Source organism: Chanodichthys erythropterus, chromosome 22, assembly GCF_024489055.1.
Source record: "Chanodichthys erythropterus isolate Z2021 chromosome 22, ASM2448905v1, whole genome shotgun sequence".
Taxonomy (NCBI): domain Eukaryota; kingdom Metazoa; phylum Chordata; class Actinopteri; order Cypriniformes; family Xenocyprididae; genus Chanodichthys; species Chanodichthys erythropterus.
Window position 1 is genome coordinate 24,932,359 of NC_090242.1, and position 21,297 is coordinate 24,953,655.

General features: G+C 35.2%; 2 protein-coding genes across 4 annotated transcripts; one reads left to right on the forward strand and one right to left on the reverse strand.

Annotated features, from left to right (window-relative positions):
- Positions 1–4: 4 nt before the first annotated feature.
- mettl27 (methyltransferase like 27) lies at positions 5–5,574 on the reverse strand. Its single transcript, XM_067375156.1, has 6 exons — positions 5,495–5,574; positions 4,218–4,339; positions 4,013–4,141; positions 1,655–1,784; positions 1,194–1,286; positions 5–1,000 (listed from the first exon to the last, which is right to left on the reverse strand). Exons 1-6 carry the CDS (start codon positions 5,556–5,558, stop codon positions 795–797), a joined length of 744 nt encoding a protein of 247 aa, XP_067231257.1. The 5' UTR covers positions 5,559–5,574; the 3' UTR covers positions 5–794.
- Positions 4,884–18,897, forward strand: nf2b (NF2, moesin-ezrin-radixin like (MERLIN) tumor suppressor b). Of its 3 annotated transcripts, XR_010893540.1 has the most exons (22): positions 4,885–5,181; positions 6,360–6,466; positions 6,551–6,676; positions 6,768–6,890; positions 7,047–7,130; positions 8,794–8,862; positions 8,958–9,040; positions 9,121–9,196; positions 9,438–9,575; positions 9,659–9,733; positions 9,807–9,920; positions 10,526–10,648; positions 10,900–11,117; positions 11,522–11,624; positions 11,715–11,854; positions 11,939–12,089; positions 12,513–14,448; positions 15,780–16,066; positions 16,699–16,857; positions 17,007–17,058; positions 17,165–17,202; positions 18,065–18,897. XR_010893540.1 is itself a non-coding variant. In XM_067375155.1 (17 exons), exons 2-17 carry the CDS (start codon positions 6,377–6,379, stop codon positions 12,558–12,560), a joined length of 1,761 nt encoding a protein of 586 aa, XP_067231256.1. In that variant the 5' UTR covers positions 4,885–5,181; positions 6,360–6,376; the 3' UTR covers positions 12,561–14,920. The 3 variants fall into 3 exon arrangements, 1 of the variants encoding a protein (XP_067231256.1); XM_067375155.1 differs by lacking the exons at positions 15,780–16,066; positions 16,699–16,857; positions 17,007–17,058; positions 17,165–17,202; positions 18,065–18,897 and having other exon boundaries at positions 12,513–14,920; XR_010893541.1 differs by lacking the exons at positions 11,522–11,624; positions 11,715–11,854; positions 11,939–12,089; ... (4 more) ...; positions 17,165–17,202; positions 18,065–18,897 and having other exon boundaries at positions 4,884–5,181; positions 10,526–10,750; positions 10,828–10,961.
- The last annotated feature ends 2,400 nt before the right edge of the window (positions 18,898–21,297 follow it).

Genomic DNA, 21,297 nt, shown 5'->3' on the forward strand with positions numbered 1-21,297 from the left:
TCAAGTATGCCCTTATAATATTTGTTTGCACCTGTTCTTAACTTTTCTAAAGGGAAAAGCAAGCTAATGAATAATTATATCCAAACTGTGGAGTTTTGTAATCTGTTTATTTTCACATGGACATTTATCTCTGTTTGTGTTGTCTAAATGACACAAAATCAAAAGTATATTAATGGTCTCTGTTAGGTATTGATGTTCATTAATATAAAACATATAATATAATGCAATTTCAACATCTTAACACTTTTTAAAAAATCATTGGATTTCAACAATCTTTTTAACTGGAATGTGTCCTTTTAAAATATTCATATCCGTATTATGCACTCAGAAATCCAAACCAAACCTTGTTTGTGTGTTTTATTTATGTCACCTGACACCAACGGAAATGGCAGCTTCAAAAAGTTTAGCGGACGGAGTATCGGGGAGTGGCAAACTGAAAGGTTAGATGTAACTGGGGAATGGTAGATTTGTAACCATATGCCTCAGACATTTTCTCACAAAATCTTTTAGGTTCACAGACTTTACTTGAACAAAAACCTTAAAGGTTTTCAAGTGACTGCACTGTGTACAAGTGCCAGGTGAAATAATTTAGTGCCAAAACAAACAGATGGATCATGTTTTGACATTTCTCTTGTCAGGTCAGGTACTTCTCTTGGGAACAAAAGTACTTTTAAAACAAGTGATACTATGATTTATGAAAAAATACCACCACCTGCTGGTGGAATAAGAATTCTGTAGAACAGCTGTGTGGATTAGTGTGCAGATTTAGGTTGCCCTTGTGTGATCCTAAAATCCTAAACACTTTTCTGATACAGATAAATGGTGCCTGGAATGTACCCGCTGTCCTTTTCTGAAACAGCTCTCTCCCATTCCTCCACCTCAACAACAGTCACACGGCTCCATTTCTGCTCTTCCTCAAGTGCTTTGATCATTTGCTCCAGCTCAGCCTTGTACTCCCGGTTATCAGCGTTCCCTCTTGTAGTCATGCACACGTAGCCGCCTGTTACACAGATTGATGGAGATTAGGAAGAATATCTGAAATTGACATGTTCTATATGCATACAAAATGTACAACAATGACATTACATCAATTAAACCATTGTATTAAATTAGAAAAACTTAAAGCACTTGATTAAAGTTTAACTACATGCATGCATTTTGCAATAGTTATTCATGTGAAATGCAAAAGTTACCTGGTTTTGTAAGATCACAGAGCTCTCTGACAACTGTCAAAGGCACCTGCCCAATGCTTAGAGCTCCAACGATTATAACAACATCATATGTTTCTGAGACAAAGAAGAGAATAAAGTCAAAAATGCAAAAGTGCTAATCAATATAAATAGCAACAAAAAGACTCCAACATCAAAAGGCATGTTTTTTTCAGATTCAGAGCATTAATAACACTAAAATGAGGAGAAATCAAAATGTATATTCTTTATGTGCAGACTGTCCTATAGATAAAACCAGCAGTATATTTAGCAGATTAATTTCAACAAAGTTCTGGTTTTAATAACTCTGTAATAGGTTGTTCTTTATTACAACAGTCTGAAATTGCAAAATGACATCCAAACAGACATTATTACAGATTATTAAGTTACATTTTGATAGCAAACACACAAAACATTCAAGTTCACAGTGTGGTATGGTTCATTACCAGCTGAAATTTCATCTTGACCAAGCAGGCACTGTGTAAGTTGCTGATAAAGTCCAGTTTTCTTTGCCAACTCCAGCATCCTTAAACTTCCATCTACTCCAACTAAGTGACGAAACCCCATTTGCTTTAACTTTTCTCAAAAAAATGGGATTTAAAAAAAAAAAAGACATTAGTCTTTGCATTGGAGGGTAGCAAAACACACATTAAGTTTTTATTTAGAGATTTTTCATCTGCTTTTAATTCTTTACAACCCCATATTTTAGCAGATAAGTTAATTACTAGCCTAATTTTGGCCTTGATCTCAACCTAGAGGGTTGGGTCTTAGATTTTTTTAACTGAAAGAACTCAGAGAGTGAGAGTAAATGGTAGTCTTTCATCCACCCTGATAAAATCTACAGGATCTCCTCAAGGCTGTGTTTTTACATCTTATATACAAATGATAGTACAAGTAAATATAACAATAGGTACTTTTTTAAATTTGCTCACGACTCAGTTATTGTGAGTCTTCAGGAAAACAATGAAATATGTCATGTTCCAGTGGTTGATGACTTTGTAAAATGGTTTGATGATGCCTGTTTGCAGCTTAAAGGGTTAACGTTAGTTCACCCAAAAATGAAAATTCTGTCATTTACTTACCCTCATGTCGTTCGACACCTGTAAGACCTTCGTTAATCTTCGGAATACAAATTAAGATATTTAAGTTGAAATCCGATGGCTCCGTGAGGCCTCCATAGGGAGCAATGTCACTTCCTCTGTCAAGATCCATAAAGGTACTAAAAACATATTTAAATCAGTTCATGTGAGTACAGTGGCTCAATATCAATATTATAAAGCGAAGAGAATACTTTTGGTGCGCCAAAAAAACAAAATAACGACTTATTTAGTGATGGCCAATTTCAAAACACTGCTTCAGAAAGCATAAATGAATCAGTGTATCGAATCATGAATCGGATCGCTGGTCAAACCGCCAAACTGCTGAAATCACGTGACTTTGGCGCTCCGAACTGCAGATTCGACACAATTCGATTCACAATGCTCCGATGCTTCCTGAAGCATTGTTTTGAAATCGGCCATCACTAAATAAGTCGTTATTTTGTTCTATGGAGGCCTCACGGAGCCATCGGATTTAAACTAAAATATCTTAATTTGTATTCCGAAGATTAATGAAGGTCTTACGGGTGTGAAACGACATGAGGGTAAGTAATAAATGACAGAATTTTCATTTTTGGGTGAACTAACCCTTTAATGTAGATATGGTTATTGATTTTAGAACAAAAACACATTCTTCTTAGGTCACATTTATTAAGGGTTTTGTGTGGAATGTTATAAATACCTGGGGACAATTATTGATAATAGATTGCATTTTGATGTAAACAGAAGCATTGTGTAAAAAGCGGTAAAAAGAGACAGCAGCACCTATTGTCTATGAAAATTAAGATAATTTAATATAGACAATACACTGATGGAATTGTTCTATAAGTCTTATATATAAGTGCTGACCTTTTCTATTAGCTGCTGGTTTGGAAATCTTAGTGTGAAACAAGTTAGTGTGTTAAACTGAATATTCACAAACAGTGGGAAGATCATAGGTGAAGAATGGTTTGTCAGTTTTGTTCAATAGAAATGTTTTGTGAAATGTTTCTAGATAGTGACTATTTCTTGCACCCAGATTTTTCTATGCTGCCTTCAGGTGAGTTGCTATAGACTACCAAAGATGAAAAATAACCAATTTAATATTCCTTTGTTCCCTTTGCAATTCGATTGTTAAACAGTTTTAAAGAAATTTCTTAGGTAATTTTAGAATGTATGATATATTTTATGTATTTTTATTTTATATTTTCAAGACGTATTGTGTTAGTTGTGTGTCTATTGCGCTGCATCCAAATTGCTCGTAAGGGATCTTAAAGGGATAGTTCACCCAAAAATGAAAATTTGATGTTTATCTGCTTACCCCCAGGGCAACCAAGATGTAGGTGACTTTGTTTCTTCAGTCGAACACAAATGATGATTTTTAACTCCAACCGTTGCCGTCTGTCAGTCGTATAATGCATGTCAATGGTAACATGCCGGTCGTTTCGTGTCTTAGGACATCAATGTGTCGTCATGAGCCGCAGGGTTTAATTTGGATTTGTCTGTGCATGTTTTTTTTACTCCCATAGATTTTGTTACCATTGCCACGCATTATACGACTGACAGACGGCAACGGTTGTAGTTAAAAATCATCACTTGTGTTCTACTGAAGAAACAAAGTCACCTTCATCTTGGATACCCTGGGGGTAAGCAGATCTTGACCTTGACCATTAGCAGGTTTATCACATTCTCTTGTGCCCACCAGCATTCGAATAAAGCAATGCTTACATGTCCAGAGACCAGGCCTGTTCCACAGGCCACATCCAGGACAGTGGCCTTCTCTCTGTCACCTGTGAAAAATGAGCTCACACACTCAGCTGCTAACAAAGGGGCACGGTAATCCAGCAGCGCTACATCCTGAGAAAGCAACAATATTACAGATTAAATTGTTTTTGAAAAAGTACTGGGAAAATTATTGCTGCCTTAAGTTTACCTGCTCATAGTCCTCAGCCCAGGTTTCATAGAAGCCAACCTTATCCTGGGCCCCTGTGTTTTTGTGGGCTGACAGGATCACATTCCTCACATCAGAAAAGGTCCGACTGGGATTTGCCATTCCTTTAGGGAAAATGACACAGATTCTGGTACTCTTTAGGGCAATTACAAAATATTTTTATGACAATGCCATAGATAGGCTACTATAAACATTTTATATGACATTTATATAAATATTAAATGTATCTGTATATTTGGATAAAATGAATCATCTTCCAAAATGTATAGATGCAAATCAAATTTATATATATATATATATACAACTGACAAAGTATTTCATCATAATACGTCATAATACGTCCAAATATTTCTTAAAATATTTCTTAAAAAAAAAAAAGAAAAAAAAGATAATTAATCCAAACATTAGTCCCACATTCAAATGTTTATTTAATTGAGAAAAGTGCACAGATGCACAGTCCTGTAGAGTGATGAAGTACTTGATTAATCAAATATATAGTTAGTTTTGACGCGCACGCGCGGAATCGGATTTTTTTTCATGCGCATGTAGGCTACCGTTGAACGTATCAATCTTAATGTAATTTTAATAATCTTAATAAACTGTAATGCCTAGTTAAATCACTGTAGTATTTACAAACTCCTAAAACGGTTGTTTTCCGTCCTACCGGCAGAGGGCGGAAAAGAGAATCAACAACAAAGTGCAGCTAACTCCCTATCCAACACATTCTACTCAAGATAACATCAGATTTATATTCCATAACCGACCAACTTATGGTTCACTAAGAAAATGGACGATTTTTAAGAGTTTTATACACTTTTCGACTCGTTTATACTGATTTCCATGTAGGGGAACGAACCAAATCCGGTTTGCATTGTTGTGGTTTAGCGGAGAGACGGGAAACTCCAAGCCGTGGATCGGGCCTGTTTCAAAACATAACCTTTTCAAGGTAACTGATTGATATTTGACTGGTTTTATTCCTAAATCTTTAAAAAAATATTCGCAGATATCTTCTTTATCTTCTATAGTGACATTGCGCTGCTGCATACGGAGCAAATTACTTTTTATGTCAGGATTTAATAAGAAAGAAGCTCTGTGAAGTCGTATTCTTTTTGCTCGCTCGCTATAACATGGAAGACGGTGTAAAATCTGACTCAAAAAGGCTGAAGACTAATATCATGTTCCGTGAAAATGAATAGAAGTCGTTTATCTATATTGTATTGTATGTAAACAACTTATAAGCAAGCATGTCTGCGACTTACCTGCGGTCGCTTGCATATGCAATATGTACAAAGTAACCTTAGTAGATGTAGACGCTGCCCTCATGATAACGCATCCAATAATTTAATTAATAATAATAATGATGATTTTATATACTTATATATTTATATATTTTATTTTTATTTATAAATTAATGTTTTCACATTTATTTATTCTTAAATTTTTAGATATGAATTTCCTGTATATTTCCTCAGTTTTGAAATATGCTTTATGAATAAATGTTTACTTTAAAGTTTGCAAAATGTAAAATACACTTGGTAAGATTTTACTTAAAGTCCTTATAATACATTATAAAGTAATTCATAATGTAGATTATAATGCATTATATCTTTTCTCAAATATTTGTAACCAAAGTTAAAATGCATTTTAATATTTGCAGATTTTGAAATTGCTTGTCTGTTGTGTGTTTTAATGCATTATATGTTCTAAAAGTTTATTCAGTGAAAAGACAAGTATTATAACTGTGCTTACAATTATTTGTAAGCAGCATACAATCCATTAGGCATAATCACTGCATTAAAAATACTTTTATAATGCATTATACAAATAGGCTTTAAAGTACACATGAAATCGACCCCATTTACTTTGTTAGTGCATATTACTAGTCTTGTGGAGAACAATTAATCTGTGCAAGTTAAAACACAGAAAAAAATGTTTGTCTCTGTAATCTTTAATCAAAATCTGAAAAGTTACTTCCGGTCTGGAATGGTGTTCCTTCCCTGATGACGTCAGTTTGACGGCTTGGGTTGAAAACGCTTAAACCACTCCTCTGCAACCGTTCATCTGCTATGAGGTTTTACCATATACTTTACTTGCCTATTTTACAGTAAATCTTTATGTTTGCAGGTGCTTAAGAAGCCATAATGTCGATTTTGGGTCTAAAAAAGAAGCAACCAAAGACTTTTAAAGTCAAAGTCAGCACCATGGATGCTGAAATGGAGTTCAGTTGTGAGGTAAACATATATGAACTTACATACCTGTGTGTTTTTAATTCTGTGTTCTGTATTAACATGTTTTTGATTATCAATATTTTATAGGTCAAATGGAAAGGGAAAGATTTGTTTGACTTGGTGTGCCGTACCATCGGCCTGAGGGAAACGTGGTTTTTCGGCCTTCGATACACAGTGAAAGACACTTATGCCTGGCTGAAGCCTGATAAACGGGTGAGATGTGGATGCAGCGCTGAGTGAACAGGTACTTGGAGTTATATAAGAATACCCTGATGAGTTTGTTGCATTTTTTTAAACCTTCTAGGTTCTGGATCAAGAAGTTCCAAAGGACTCTCCGATAACTTTTCATTTTCTTGCCAAATTCTTCCCTGAGAAAGTTGAGGATGAGCTTGTTCAGGAAATTACTCAGCACCTCTTCTTTTTACAAGTATGTGGGAGTTGTTCTTGTGAATGATTTCTCTCCATGACGGTCTTTCCTGCTCTACAGAAACCTCTTTTGGTGTTTTGCAATGATTAATCTTGTTTTCTTTGAGCAGAGTTGTTCTAGATTTGAAATAAAGACTCTTTCTGTTTCTTTACCAAGGTCAAAAAGCAGATACTGGATGAGGAGATCTTTTGTTCTCCAGAAGCTTCTGTTCTTTTGGCATCATATGCTGTTCAAGCCAAGGTAGGTCTCCATATCTGTGTTTAATGGAAAGATGCATATTGTCGCTGTTGAGCGGAAACCTTGTATCTCCATCTTTCGTCTTTTTTTCTTTCATAAATCGTTACTATTGGTCACCCTTTATGCATGTCTGAGGGCTTAGCAAATATTTAACCAATGAAAAGTATTAAAGGTGCCATCGAATGTTTTTTTACAAGATGTAATATAAGTCCAAGGTGTCCCCTGAATGTGTCTGTGAAGTTTCAGCTCAAAATACCCCATAGATTTTTTTAATAGATTTTTTTAACTGCCTATTTTGGGCATAATTAACTATGCACCGATTCAGTGCGCGGCCCCTTTAAATCCTCACGCTCCCCCTCCCCCAGAGCTTGCGCTTGCCTTAAACAGCATAAACAAAGTTCACACAGCTAATATAACCCTCAAAATGGATCTTTACAAAGTGTTCGTCATGCAGCATATCAGATCACGTGAGTATAGTATTTATTTGGATGTTTACATTTGATTCTGAATGAGTTTGATAGTGCTCTGTGGCTAACGGGCTAAAGCTAACATTACACACTGTTGGAGAGATTTATAAAGAATGAAGTTGTTTATGCATTATACAGACTGCAAGTGTTTAAAAATGAAAATAACGGCTCTTGTCTCCGTGAATACAGTAATAAACGATGGTAACTTTAACCACATTTAACAGTACATTAGCAAAATGGTAACGAAACATTTAGAAAGACAATTTACAAATATCATGTTATCATGAATCATGTCAGTTATTATTGCTCCATCTGCTATTTTTTGCTATTGTTCTTGCTTGCTTACCTTGTCTGATGATTCAGCTGTGCACAGATCCAGACGTTAATACTGGCTGCCCTTGTGTAATGCCTTGAACATGAGCAGATATATGCAAATATTGGGGGCGTACATATTAATGATCCTGACTGTTACGTAACAGTCAGTGTTATGTTGAGATTCGCCTGTTCTTCGGAGGTCTTTTAAACAAATGAGATTTATATAAGAAGGAGGAAACAATGGTGTTTGAGACTCACTGTATGTCATTTCCATGTACTGAACACTTGTTATTCAACTATGCCAAGGTAAATTCAATTTTCCATTCGATGGCACCTTTAAAAAGTGCTTGTGACTAACCCTCGTAACTCCACTGAATCCTCAAACCGTTGGTAAAACTTCACAACTCCACCCACCTCGATTGTGAATGAAGTGGTGCATGCAGTTTGGAACGTCTCTGCTTGCTTGCAATGCAAGGGTAAATAAAAACTGGTTCTTTGAATAAGTACAGTGTTTTCTTTTTTCAAGAAACTCTATATGCATTGAGAGCAGAGTAGAGTGTCAGAGTGTAGCATTTGTCGTCGAGTCATAGCCAATGCTGTCTTAAAAAGCACTTTGTCTTTATTAACATGAAATTTTTGGCCAAATGGCAGAAAAAACTTAGCGCCTACATAGCAACAGTAAACTTTATAACCTGTAATTTGATATGTCACAATATCAACTTTTTGACAACACAGTGTCTAATTATTTGAAAAAAGAAAAAAAAAATAGTGTTTTTCCTTTTTCTGAAAAGAAGTGTTTTTGGAAATGCAAGGATCTGCCCAACAGCTACAATATAATTAAATAGTGCTGAGTAAATATTTCCTGTTTGTCTTACTTTCTGCAGTATGGAGACTATGATCCAAACTTTCACAAGCCAGGTTTCTTAGCTCAAGATGAACTCTTGCCCAAAAGAGTGAGTAAAGGCTGTACTACTTGAGAATTAAATTAACTAGCTTTTGCATTCATTAAAATGACTTATGTATGTGATTTCTGTGTTTTATATTCCAGGTGCTGATGCAGTATCAGATGACACCTGACATGTGGGAAGAGAAGATAACCGCTTGGTATGCTGAACACAGAAACATCACAAGGTAAGGCTCTGGATATCCTGTTTTTGTCTGTGTAAACTCTTTGTAACATGAAAGACGCTACATTTGTTTTGTGTTTGTAGGGACGAGGCTGAGATGGAGTATCTGAAAATAGCACAAGATCTAGAGATGTATGGAGTTAGCTACTTTTCGATTACAGTAAGTCTCTCTTTTAACATTTGTAGGCTGCTTGGGAGAAAGCTAACCTCCCACTGACTGAATGTACAGTGGTCCACACTACTTTTGGAATTTTGAAAATTAATGCTTTTCAAAACTGAGACTTTAAGATTACTTGGAAGGAATAACTTCCTCTTGGTATATTTTCATGGAGATTGTGTGTAGTTACCACCAAGTTTTGGATTATGAATAGTTACATCTCTACCACTTTGGTGTTACACAGCAAAATAAGAGGGACACAGAGCTGCTTCTTGGAGTTGATGCTCAGGGTCTTCACATCTACAGCCCCAACAACAAGCTCAGCCCCAACAAATCCTTCCCCTGGAGTGGAATCCGAAACATCTCGTACAGCGAGAAAGAGGTTGGTAGAAGACAAATTCTTGACCAAAAACATAAAATAATATTGGATTGTAATTTTCAAACATACCTTATGTCACTCCTCAGTTTACTATCAAACCATTGGACAAGAAAACGGAAGTTTTTAAATTCTACTCCTCTCAGCTCAGAGTTAACAAACTGGTGAGTTACTTTTATGAGTGTTTCTGTAATTAAGTCTATCAATATAGTTGCTCATGTCATTTGTATATATTAGATATTACAGTTGTGTATTGGGAACCACGACTTGTTCATGAGGAGGAGGAAGGTGGATTCCATAGAGGTGCAACAGATGAAGGCTCAGGCCAAAGAGGAGAAGGCCAGGAAAAAGGTCTGCCGTTTTACCTCAATTCATTAGTTTAATGTTTATTATCATTAAACTGTGTGGTATTGCATTTCTTATTCTTAATTTTTATTATGCTAATCGAATATTCATTAAATATAATGAACATTACAGCTATAAACGTTAAAACAACAAGGCTTAATAAACAAACTCATGCAGTACATGTTTAGCTTCAGTATGGGCTGGATAAAATATATTACCATCCAAAAGTTTAGGGTCAGTAAGATTTTTTAAAAAAGCAATTAATTATTTTATTTAGTAATTGATTGATCAATTTACAGTAAAGACATTTGCAAAACAAATATTTCTGTTTTATCTAAATGCTGTTCCTTTAAACGTTCATCAAAGAATCCTAAAAAAAAGGTCAGGTTTTTCACAAAGATATTAAGCAGCACAACCTTTTTCAACTAATAATAACAAGAAATGTTTTTTGAGCATCAAACCAGCATATCAGAATGATTTCTGAAGGATTATGTGACATTGAAGACTGGAGTAATGATGCTGAAAATTCAGCTTTCACAGGAATAAATTACATCTTGTATTGTCTTATGCCAGATGTCTGCCATTGGCTCATTATGTGTGTGTATATTTAGGTTGAGCGTCAGATTCTTGCACGGGAGAAGCAGATGAGGGAGGAAGCAGAGCGAGCGAAAGAAGATATGGAGCGTCGTTTGTTCCAGCTACAGGACGAGGCTCGAATGGCCAATGAAGCTCTAGTGAGGGTTTTGCCAATCTTGAAATTCAGTGATGTCTAATAGTTTACTCTCTTTTTCCTACCAGCTTGTAATATATGTCCTAAGAGCCCCAGCAGTATAAAAGTATGTGGTCCAGACATAAATTTGAGATGAACTGCAGAAGTATTATGGTCTAAACCATTGTCCTTGACTCCCATTAGAATTCCATTCATGCTCTGAGACTCCCTGAGCTTGATCCTGTAAGCCTTTCTTATCGGTCTCCCTCTCTGCAGCTGCGCTCCGAGGAGACGGCTGACCTTCTGGCGGAGAAAGCCCAGATCGCAGAGGAGGAGGCCAAACTATTGGCCCACAAAGCAGCTGAGGCAGAACAGGAAAGGCAGAGGCTGGAAGTAACAGCCCTCAAAACCAAAGAAGAGAAGAGACTGATGGAGCAGAAGATGAGAGAAGCAGAACAACTGGCAGTTAAACTTGTTGAGCAGTCAGAGAGGAGGTGGGCCATTATGGTTATCGGTCGTTGATACCAGTACCAATGAAATTTCATAACTCTGGATTCTTCACAGCAAAAAAAAATTTAAAAGTTAAATTTTAGTTTAATTGAAAAGTTAAATGTTAAAATAAATAACAAAATAAATGAAAACAATGGCTTCAGTTATTCACTCTTAATTAACATTGATTCAAGTTTTCAATTATTCAAGTCAACAAAGAAATTTGATATTTTTAGTTGCTCTCAATTTTTCTTTCTTGAAAAGCTTTACACAAAGAAATAATACATTTGAAAAATGTTCAGTTATTATGCTAAAATATTTGACTACTCTGTGCCATGATTGACCAAGTATCACAGAGAGCCTTTTAATTAAATAAGTTTAATTCTTGTTTTGTTTTCGTGGCATTCAGACTAAAGGAGGCAGACCATCTAAAACAGGATCTGAATGAAGCTAAAGACGCAGAACGGAGGGCAAAGCAGAAACTCCTAGAAATCACCAAAACAACATATCCCGTAATGCTGCTACGACACGTATCAAAAGTATTCTGCTGTTTATCGTCCTCATAATGCTTCTAAAACATGTCATTTGTGTAATGTGCTCAGTTAATAGCAGCATACTCCAGCCCTCCTCCTCCCACTGGGCCGGAGAATCCAGATTTGGCTCTAGACATGGGTGGCTCCATCCGAATGGACTTCAAAGACTCTGATATGAAGAGACTTTCGATGGAGATTGAGAGAGAACGGTATGCACTTTAGCATGTTATGTCTGAAAAACTACTGAAAAATGAAGCTGAATTCAAGCTGCTGTCTTCTTGTGTGTGTCTCAGGCTAGAGTACATGGAAAAGAGCAAACATCTTCAAGACCAGCTGAAGGAGCTCAAGTCAGAGATTGAATCCCTTAAGCTGGAAGAGCAGCAACAGGCTGGAATCTACAGCCTTAGGAGTTACGCTGAGCCTCCTTATATTCCGCACAGCAATGTAAGAAACACACACACTGAATACTCATTGCAGCTAAATAGGCATTGTTACATAGTTATGTAACATATCAAACATAAAATAGCTAAACTGACTTTCAAGAAACCCATATTAAATTGAACAAAAGTGATAGTAAAGTTTTTTTACTTTTCTATTTCTAATAAATGCTGTTTTTTTTTTAACTTCATCTGTTCATCAAATAATCCTGAAGAGTAAATATTAAGCATCAACATTGATGACAATAAGAAATGTTTATTGAGCAGCAAATCATCATATTAGAATGATTTCTGAAGGATCATGTGACACTGAAAACCAGAGTAAAGATGCTGAAAATTCGGTTTTTCCCCCAGTTCTTTACATGAAATAGTTCACATTCCACAAAAGACTGTAACAGTGTTCTTATTCGGCCGTGTCTGTCTGTTGCAGAGAAATTCTGCCTACATGGCTCAGATGGCTTTCTACGAGGAAGTGTGAAAGAACAATCCAGCCTCTGTTTCAGGAGCAGGAGGATCTGGAGGAACAGTTTGCAGCTCTCACTGAAGCATGCATGTACACCAAAACTGTACACCAAACCTCAGATACTGTGCTTTTAAGATTAATATATTTCTTTTTTTTTTTTTTTTTGAGTCAGCCAGTTAGGCTTTGTGTACACCTCAAGTCATGTTTTACTAATACCACAAATTATTTGGCACTTTCAAGCACATAAAACTGTGTTTGTTTGTTCACATGCCAAAAATATTTGCCAGAAATGGTATTAAGGGATATTTCAGATACAGATGGTGCCTTCAGAATGATCAAATAATTAAATGATGAACAGAAGCATGTTAATAAGGTTGTAATGCCACCAGAAATACAAGGACTTAAAAAGTATTACTATGAATTTTTCCTTCTATTCTTTTCCTATTGGATGCTTCATCAGTTTAACACTAGGTGCCTTTTACACATGCCACAGATAGTGGCTCTCACTACAATATCAGTCAATTTCAATTGAATTTTTAGTAATTGCATGTTTTGAACTTTGGATTGTGCTTTTTTTTTTTTTTGTCAGTGTTTTTGAATATGTAGATGATTGATATTTTCCAGTACACTCCAGTGCCTTTTGAAAAGGCTTGCACTACTCATTGGGCTGGATGATTCTCTCCCAATGCACTCTTTCTCGTGTTATGACTGGTCATATAACCTGCTTGGTGAGCGTGTCAGCTGTAACTACTCTTATATTCAGGAACAGAGGTAGCTTGATGGCCTCTCTGTTTATAAATGTGCTGTACTCATCCATTTTGGCTGGAGCCTCACACTCTTGAGTGTTTTTTGAATCTGTGAGTTTTTGATATAGTGATACACAGGCAGATTTATTGGTTTATCTACCGTTTTCTGTTCCTAAATCAACTAACACTTGGACTTAGTGTTATGGTTGTGAGCCATGTTGACATTTCAGCACATTTACATCATTTCAGATCTTGTTTTTTTCCTTCAAATATGAGGATTTGTTTTTGTTTTTTTTGTGAACATCAAAATGTCATTTGTTTCAAAATGCAGTGTATGCAATTACACAGGACATTACATTTTGCACTCATTTTTTGAATGTTTTGAATGCTCTTGGGTGTAAAGACAGTTCATTTGTTGCAGAAATGTTGGTTTAAGACAAATTAACCTGTCCGCTCACATATTATATATATATATATAATATAAAATATGGGATGAGTTTTAAGGTTGTAATGCCTCATTATGTTACAGCTGACTGTATATTTATCAGCATGCTATTTTTGCATCAATAAGAGACCAGCGAAATACATGCATTTTGGAGCAATATCTTTTGTAAATACACTACATGCATTGCTAAGTCTTAGTATAAGTAGCACAAGACATTCCTATTATCTTCAGCATGACTGTGTACACACTAGCTTGAGATGTCTTAAAATAGAGTGACTTCACAAGGCAATTGTTCATGTTTTAATGAATGCCACTAAGTGCCCGGTTTGTCTTTTTGATTAGTTGGTTGTGTTTGTTTTTATCCAGCTGCACCACATAAAGACCTTGTTTTTGGCATGAATTTCATAATGTCACAATCACCATTGTTATTTCCTTTCAAAACACAAGCTGCCTTTGTTTAATTAAGTGTGCCATGGATTCAGACACAGATTGTCCTTATGAATGTGGACGTACATCAAGCTCATGTGCAGTGAATTGTAAACTGATGTACAAATAAACTGCAAAGATGCATTTAAGAGTTTTTAGCATTGCTGGAACCCTATTGTGTTTGTACAGTTTTTTTCTTTTTTCTGCCCTTAAAGCGAGCCATCAGAGACTGTGAATTGACTCAGGATGGCCTCAATTGTGGACCGATACTCAGGGTCAAAGACAGGTCTGTATGGCACTAGGTTATTAGGCTATTTACATTTTGGGTCGTAACTGGAATCCTACGGGCTATTTTGAATTTACTGGGAAAAAAATATATATATATATATATTTCACCAAACTCTTAATGAAATTCGATACACAGGCTACATTAGGCATGCCAAGTTGCATCAAAATTGCATCTATAGTGGGCACTACAACTGAAAATCCCTAATGTCATAAGTATGTGTTTGACCTCATGATTCTCATTTGCTCCGACATGCACTGTGAGCTGTAAAGTCTTATATAGACAGGTGTGTGGCTTTCCTAATCAAGTCCATTCAGTATAATCAAACACAGCTGGACTCAAATGAAGGTGTAGAACCATCTCAAGGATGATCAGAAGAAATGGACAGCACATGAGTCAAATATATGAGTGTCACTGCAAAGGGTCTGAATACTTAGGACCATGTGATATTTCAGTTTTTCTTTTTTAATAAATCTGCAATAATGTCAAAAATTCTGTGTTTTTCTGTCAATATGGGGTGCTGTGTGTAAAAAAAAAAAATTACTTTAATGATTTTAGCAAATGGCTGCAATATAACAAAGAGTGAAAAATTTAAGCGGGTCTGAATACTTTACGTACCCACTGTATATATAAAAATTGTACACAAGGTTTAATAACTCTGCCACCATGTGTGATAGAATCAAAAATCTTTTTTTTCTAAATCCTTGCTGTCCTAACAACAGTATTTCTCATATTTTTTATCTATGTATTACACCACATTATGATCACATCTTATGACAGTAAACATTTTTACATATGGTTTTTAACTACGTGTTTAAGATATATTTTGAAAGTTAGTTGCCTCTTTTGTGTTGCTGTAAACTGTTTCATCAAACCATAACTATCAGTGAAGGTTCTAGATGGACTTTGCTGTAAAAACCCCAACATTTCAATTGAATCGCTCATCATCCACATGGGTCATTGCTTGGACTCTGGTCATTGCTGGATATATTTGTGCTGTGTTTTTCTTCTGAACATAAAAATCCAATTTGTATGTTAGACCATTTATCTCACACTTATGTTTATCAGCAACATACAGTGCTTCTGTGGTTATCTCTTGAGGTTAAAACACAAAGTGAGTCTCAATATGAAAAAGATCCAATCACTGCCAAAAGAGGGCGCAATAAACAATGCAACTAAATATATCTTATAATCCAACCTACAGATAATTTCGCAGTGTATTGAGCATGTAAAAAGAAAATGAGGCTCTTTTAAGAAACTTTTAACATCAAATAACATTTGAGAAGAATATTGGCATGTTTCACTGAGAAATGTTCTCTTTGTATTTGTAGGCCACCATGTGCTGTACGTCTAAAGTCTTGCTTCAGTGACCTCATTGATCTGCCGCTTGATTCTCACTCCACATACTGAGGGTTCAAACCCCATCTGGAGTGGGTTTCATGCTGGACCAATAATAACCAACTGCAGAACCGCAGAACCATACGTCATGACAGTCTGAGGACGACAGCGCCAGACTAACAGCCTGAGGGCGGAAGTGGGCGGAGTAATAGTCTCACGTTGGATGTGGGCGGAGTTGACGACAAACAAGCAAACAATCATGGCGGAAGAAGCGAACACGGTAAAAAGTTTCTTTGTGTTGTGCTTTTAATCGATCACGTTTATGTGTTGTGTATTTATTCGATCGTTAACACTTAACATGACTCAGATATTTTGTAAATGGGCTTCAAAGTCACTTTATCACGTCTTTTGATATTTTACAAATCGTCTCACGTTGCTTGCGCCCAGGTGAATAAATACTATAGTCATTTATAGTAAATACTATAGTGTTTTTGAACCATACTATAGTACTATAAATACTTGAATTAATTTATTGTGGTAATTCTATAGTTGCTGTGATAATATGGCAGCTATAATAATATAAACAAATTACTTTACCCAATATTGTACTAAGTTTTCTACAATTTTAGGGTATATTATACTACAATATACACTACAGTTTACTGTAGTAAAAACTAAAGTATACTATTTATACTAGTTTATCAGTTCACTATAGTTAATATTATAGTATTATGTAGCATTCATTAGTGTTGTAAATACAGTATGGTTCAAAAACACTATAGTATTTACTATAGTATTTTTTCACCTGGGTGTTTACATATTCATGGTTTGTTATTTTACTTGTTGTTGGTACTGTATTTTATTTAATTGGTTACATTTTACAATACTGATCAGTGTTTTTGTGGATTTTAGAGGCATATTAGTATCGGGAGATGCTCCGCTTTACTTCATTTACAGCGATGCAAAACGTGCTGCAACAACTTCCACTGCCCAGTGCTCTTAAACCGACCAGACGGCACAGGTTGAATGCACAGCTTCAAATTCACTTAAAAAAAACTGTCGTTCATGGAGGTATGAACGTTTCTTTTGTATTCTGAATTTAAAATGTTGTTTTTGCAATGAAGTAAGTAGTAATTTTGACTTTAGAAGAATGAAACTTGTTTCTTTTATGCAATTTTTATGGTTATATATCTAAGTTTTTCTTTGATTTTGCAATGCAGTAAATTGACAAGCAGAATCACCCCAGAACAAGAGAAGCTGATCAAAAACAAGGTTAGTTTTATAAGACTTTCATAAACACATAAGCTACTTATACAGATGGTGTGTTATATCTGTCACATCTTTTCAGGAATAACTTAATAATATTCTATTGTTTTAGAAACAGTTGACCGGCTGTGTGGGATCTTCATGTTAATGGTAAGCAAAAAAAAAGGAAAAGTTAAAAGTTTTTAAAAATGTATGAACTTCTCTTTTCATTAGAATGAAAAACATATATGAGGGCTTTTCATACTTTAAATAGTTAACCCTGGGTGATTGTTAACCCCAGGTAAACAGAATCCTGGGTTATCTTGATTCACGTTTCACACTGATCATCATTTACCTGAGGTTAACAATTAATCCTGAGTATTCATATGCACTGTACATTACTAAACCCTGGTTAACATCCTTATTTGCAGTGTCAGTGTCACTGATTGGATGAACAAAGCACACAATATGTTTTCATAAATGCTTAGGCATTGCACATCCTCATTACATATAGTCAACTTCCTCATTACATATAGATCAAGTTTATCCTGAATGAACATTTCAGACTATAAAAGAATTAAACAGTATTTTCTGCTCTGCAATTGTTGCATTTTCTGTCAGCATTTGTTTTTTTTTTTCTTTCCAATGCTGAATTTTCTATTTATATACAATGCACAGTGTTTCTGTGACTGTCAAAAGCATGTAAATATACAAGCAATATGTGGAGCGTTACTTTACCCACGGTTAAAAGTGGTGTTTAGGACGACGATAACCCGGGGTTAAATGTAGCGTGAAAAGCCATGTGAATTGCTTGCCTTTTAAAAAAAAAAAAAAAAAAAAATTATACTGAACATAACTGATTAATTTCATTGGTGACAGAGTATGATTTAAGTCTTCAATATATAAACATGAGAAAAACAGAATGTCAAAACTTTATTATACATGCTGTGCTGCATCCTGACTACAACACAAAGTGTTGTTAAATACACTTTTAACATCTCATCCCATTTGTTTATACCCTTCTCTCATGAAGGAACCACGGATCACAGAAGACTTCTGCGCTGCACAACAATCAAAGGTCTTTACGGGTTTAGTGGAAGAGCTGTGCTTTCTGATATTGAAAGAAAAAGACCAGGAACAAGAACTTTCACAGGCTGAAACAGATGATGACAGACAACTGGCCAAAGAGCCTTTAGTGTTTTGCTTTCAAATTAAGGATGATATGGACATTTTACAAAAAAAGTTTATTTTTTTAGATTTAATTTGTCATCATGTACCTGCTGTTCAATCTACACTCAATTTGGTTTGATTTTGTATTTTTTTAGAGCAAAGCACAGCTAGTGGCTATATAATGCTTTTGCTCTTACATTTTAGTACATTTTATTAAAATTAAATAAATATCTTTTGTTTTTGGGTTTGATGGATCTGAATGTGTTTAATTCATGCATTCTAGTGTACAACCGTGTAATGCGTATTATATATTATGAAAAACAATGATTCATTCTGAAATGCTTAAGTAAAATATTTTATGACAAATTAATAAATGTTTATCGATTTTAGTGTTTAAGCTTTGTTGTGTTCAATTTATATTCAGTTAATCATTTAAGACATAAAACAAATTTATGAACTTTTAAAATATTAAAAGGTTACAAGGGGATTTTAATACACACATAGGCTATATATATATATCTTAACGTGATTGTGTATATGATTAAGCTATTAACACAATGTGAATCTATATCTATAATTTCAGTTAGATCGTTTTAATACAATATTTCACATTAACATGGTTTTAAACTTTAAAATGCTCCAAATGGAGCGATGCCTACGGAGATAAATTGGCTCCGCCCACTTCCGCCCTCAGGCTGTTAGTCTGGCACTGTCGTCCTCAGACTGTCATGACGTATGGTTCTGTGGTTCTGCAGTTAGTCCTATCTCTGCTGGACTGGTGGAAGCATATTGGGCCCATAATCCAAACATTGATGGATTCACACCATCCTTTGTTAATTTTTTCTGGTATAGAATGTTGTGTAGCTAAACATCAGCAAGACAAAGGTTAGTTGTTGAACAGTAGAGTGGATGTGAAGGTCAAAAACGTTTAATTAATCATTCTTAAGGCCTTTGCACACTGAGTCCGAAATTTTCGCATGCGTTTTTTCGTATTCGCAATCCTAAAAATTCGTCACGCACCGAGACCTTGCACACTGAGTCCGATGCGTAATAATGAATGCGTTGCGAAAAAATCGCAAAACAAATCGCAAAACAATACAAAATGAAGTCTTCAAGCAGTGAGCACGATTAGTTGTCTCCTAGAGAAAAAGAAAGAGAAAATATTGGGTCTATTCAATCCCGAGATTGCATAGAGAGAAAGGAGAATTCACCTCATCAAGGAGCTGCGGGATTATACGAGCGTTTCAAAGTTTACTTCAGAATGTCAGTGGCTCTGTTTGATGCTTTACTACTGGCACAATCTGTCTTTATATTCGGTCTCTTTGTATTCCTCACGTTGTTAGTCATTCAGTGCTGCTGTTTTGTGCTGTAGACGACGTGGATCAACTTGTCAGATGGCATTCTGGATTTTTGCGTTCGCGTACGGTGGCTCTGAATTGTCAAAACGTCTCTCAAAATGCGTGCCACGGATGCGAAAAACGCAGAAAATCGAACCTGATCCGAATATTTTTTTGACGGACGAAAGTTTCGGAGGCAGTGTGCAAATGCGATTGACATAACGTGAGGTCGAATTTATTTTTTAACGTGCGAAAGTTTCGCATGCGAATTTCGGACTCAGTGTGCAATGACCTTTACACATGTTCTAAAGAACATACAACCTAAATGAAAATGTAAGGCATGTAATACATTGCCCCTTCCATATGTAAAGTGCTTTGAGTACCTAGAAAAAGCACTATATAAATGATAATACTGTAACTAGTACATTTTTTTTAATTATTACATTTGTATTTTATTGTTTAACATTGTTTATTTCCTCAGACACATAGTGTTTTGTGATAAAGGACAATGCCTCCTCAGATACAGAAGTTATAGCTAGTTATAAGATATTTGTAATGATGCATCTGAGGCCTGTTATATATTTTCCGGTGGCTACGACAACAATCAGATCCACCCACAAATATTTAATGTACAGTGAAATATGAATGTGTCCAAGGCTGTATATTTTATCATGCATTATCATACATTACGCATTCAAGGCCATCTGGCAAGTAGTTGGAAGAAGGTGGAAATCCTGTGGAAAATTCAACTTGGTGTTGCGGATTAGAACTAATTATATTACTTTCTAAAATTCCATTATATTTGAGTTATAGATGCAAATTGCTTTGAAGGACAGTTTCTGAAAACAACATCATAGGAGTAGGCCTAACATGTATAAAGTGATCTAGATATTTTTATAAAACACACCAAATCAGTCCAATAAATTTATGTAGCGAAATATCCAGTGGTTGTAAATGTGCTAATTTTTTAACCACTATTATTTAACCACTCGTTATCTTTAGAGTTTGGTTTGGGATAAAAAATCAATGTCATTGTTATCAGTATTATGGTATGTCAATGTCATCATCATGGCAAAGACAGACATGATTGGAAGATTTATGAAATAATAATAGTTTTTAGTTTTTATATATTATATATATTGTTTGGAATATAATATAGTTGTTAAATATGAGTTATTATTAAATATATATTATTATAAAATTGTATAATACATTTAAATCAATTACTTTAAATATATATTTATATATTCATTACATTACAGCAATGTATGCACTTTTATATATTTATAAAACGGTTAGTTCCTGTCCTTGATTCTGATTGGTCAGTAACTGTGTTCTATTCATGATAAACACGGCTATGACCGCTTCACCCAACGGTTCTATGGAATTACTTTTGATCCAAAAATAATGAACGTAACTTTTCAAAAAAACTAATAAAAATAGAAATTGAAACTGAATAAAATGTCTTTGACACTTAAAAAAAATAAATCGCAGGCAAAATGTTTGACTTTGTTTTTAATACACTGCATGTTTTGCTAACAGTTTCTTTTCTTTCTTTCACTGATCTTTACTTACAAAAGCATTTCCAGAGTTTTCATTTATGCTTCTGAAGTTTTCGTTTACGATCCCAGAGTTTTCTTTCGTCTTTCTGACACAAATCTCTCGCGGGGGCGGGCCAGCAGTGGTGTGTTCTCATTGGCTTACTGAGTTTTTGATTGACAGCTTCTTCTTGACCTGGAAGTGAAGACGTCAGCGTTGT

Excerpts from the sequence above, each read along its gene's own strand:
- mettl27 (XM_067375156.1), bottom strand. The coding sequence starts at position 5,558 with ATGAGGGCAGCGTCTACATCTACTAAGGTTACTTTGTACATATTGCAT. Across the intron at positions 4,142-4,217 it reads GGGCTGAGGACTATGAGCAG|GATGTAGCGCTGCTGGATTA; the intron begins GTAAACTTAAGG and ends TTGCTTTCTCAG. Across the intron at positions 1,001-1,193 it reads CTGTGATCTTACAAAACCAG|GCGGCTACGTGTGCATGACT; the intron begins GTAACTTTTGCA and ends TCTGTGTAACAG.
- nf2b (XM_067375155.1), top strand. The coding sequence starts at position 6,377 with ATGTCGATTTTGGGTCTAAAAAAGAAGCAACCAAAGACTTTTAAAGTC. Across the intron at positions 9,041-9,120 it reads GAACACAGAAACATCACAAG|GGACGAGGCTGAGATGGAGT; the intron begins GTAAGGCTCTGG and ends TTGTGTTTGTAG. Across the intron at positions 10,649-10,899 it reads GAATGGCCAATGAAGCTCTA|CTGCGCTCCGAGGAGACGGC; the intron begins GTGAGGGTTTTG and ends CCCTCTCTGCAG.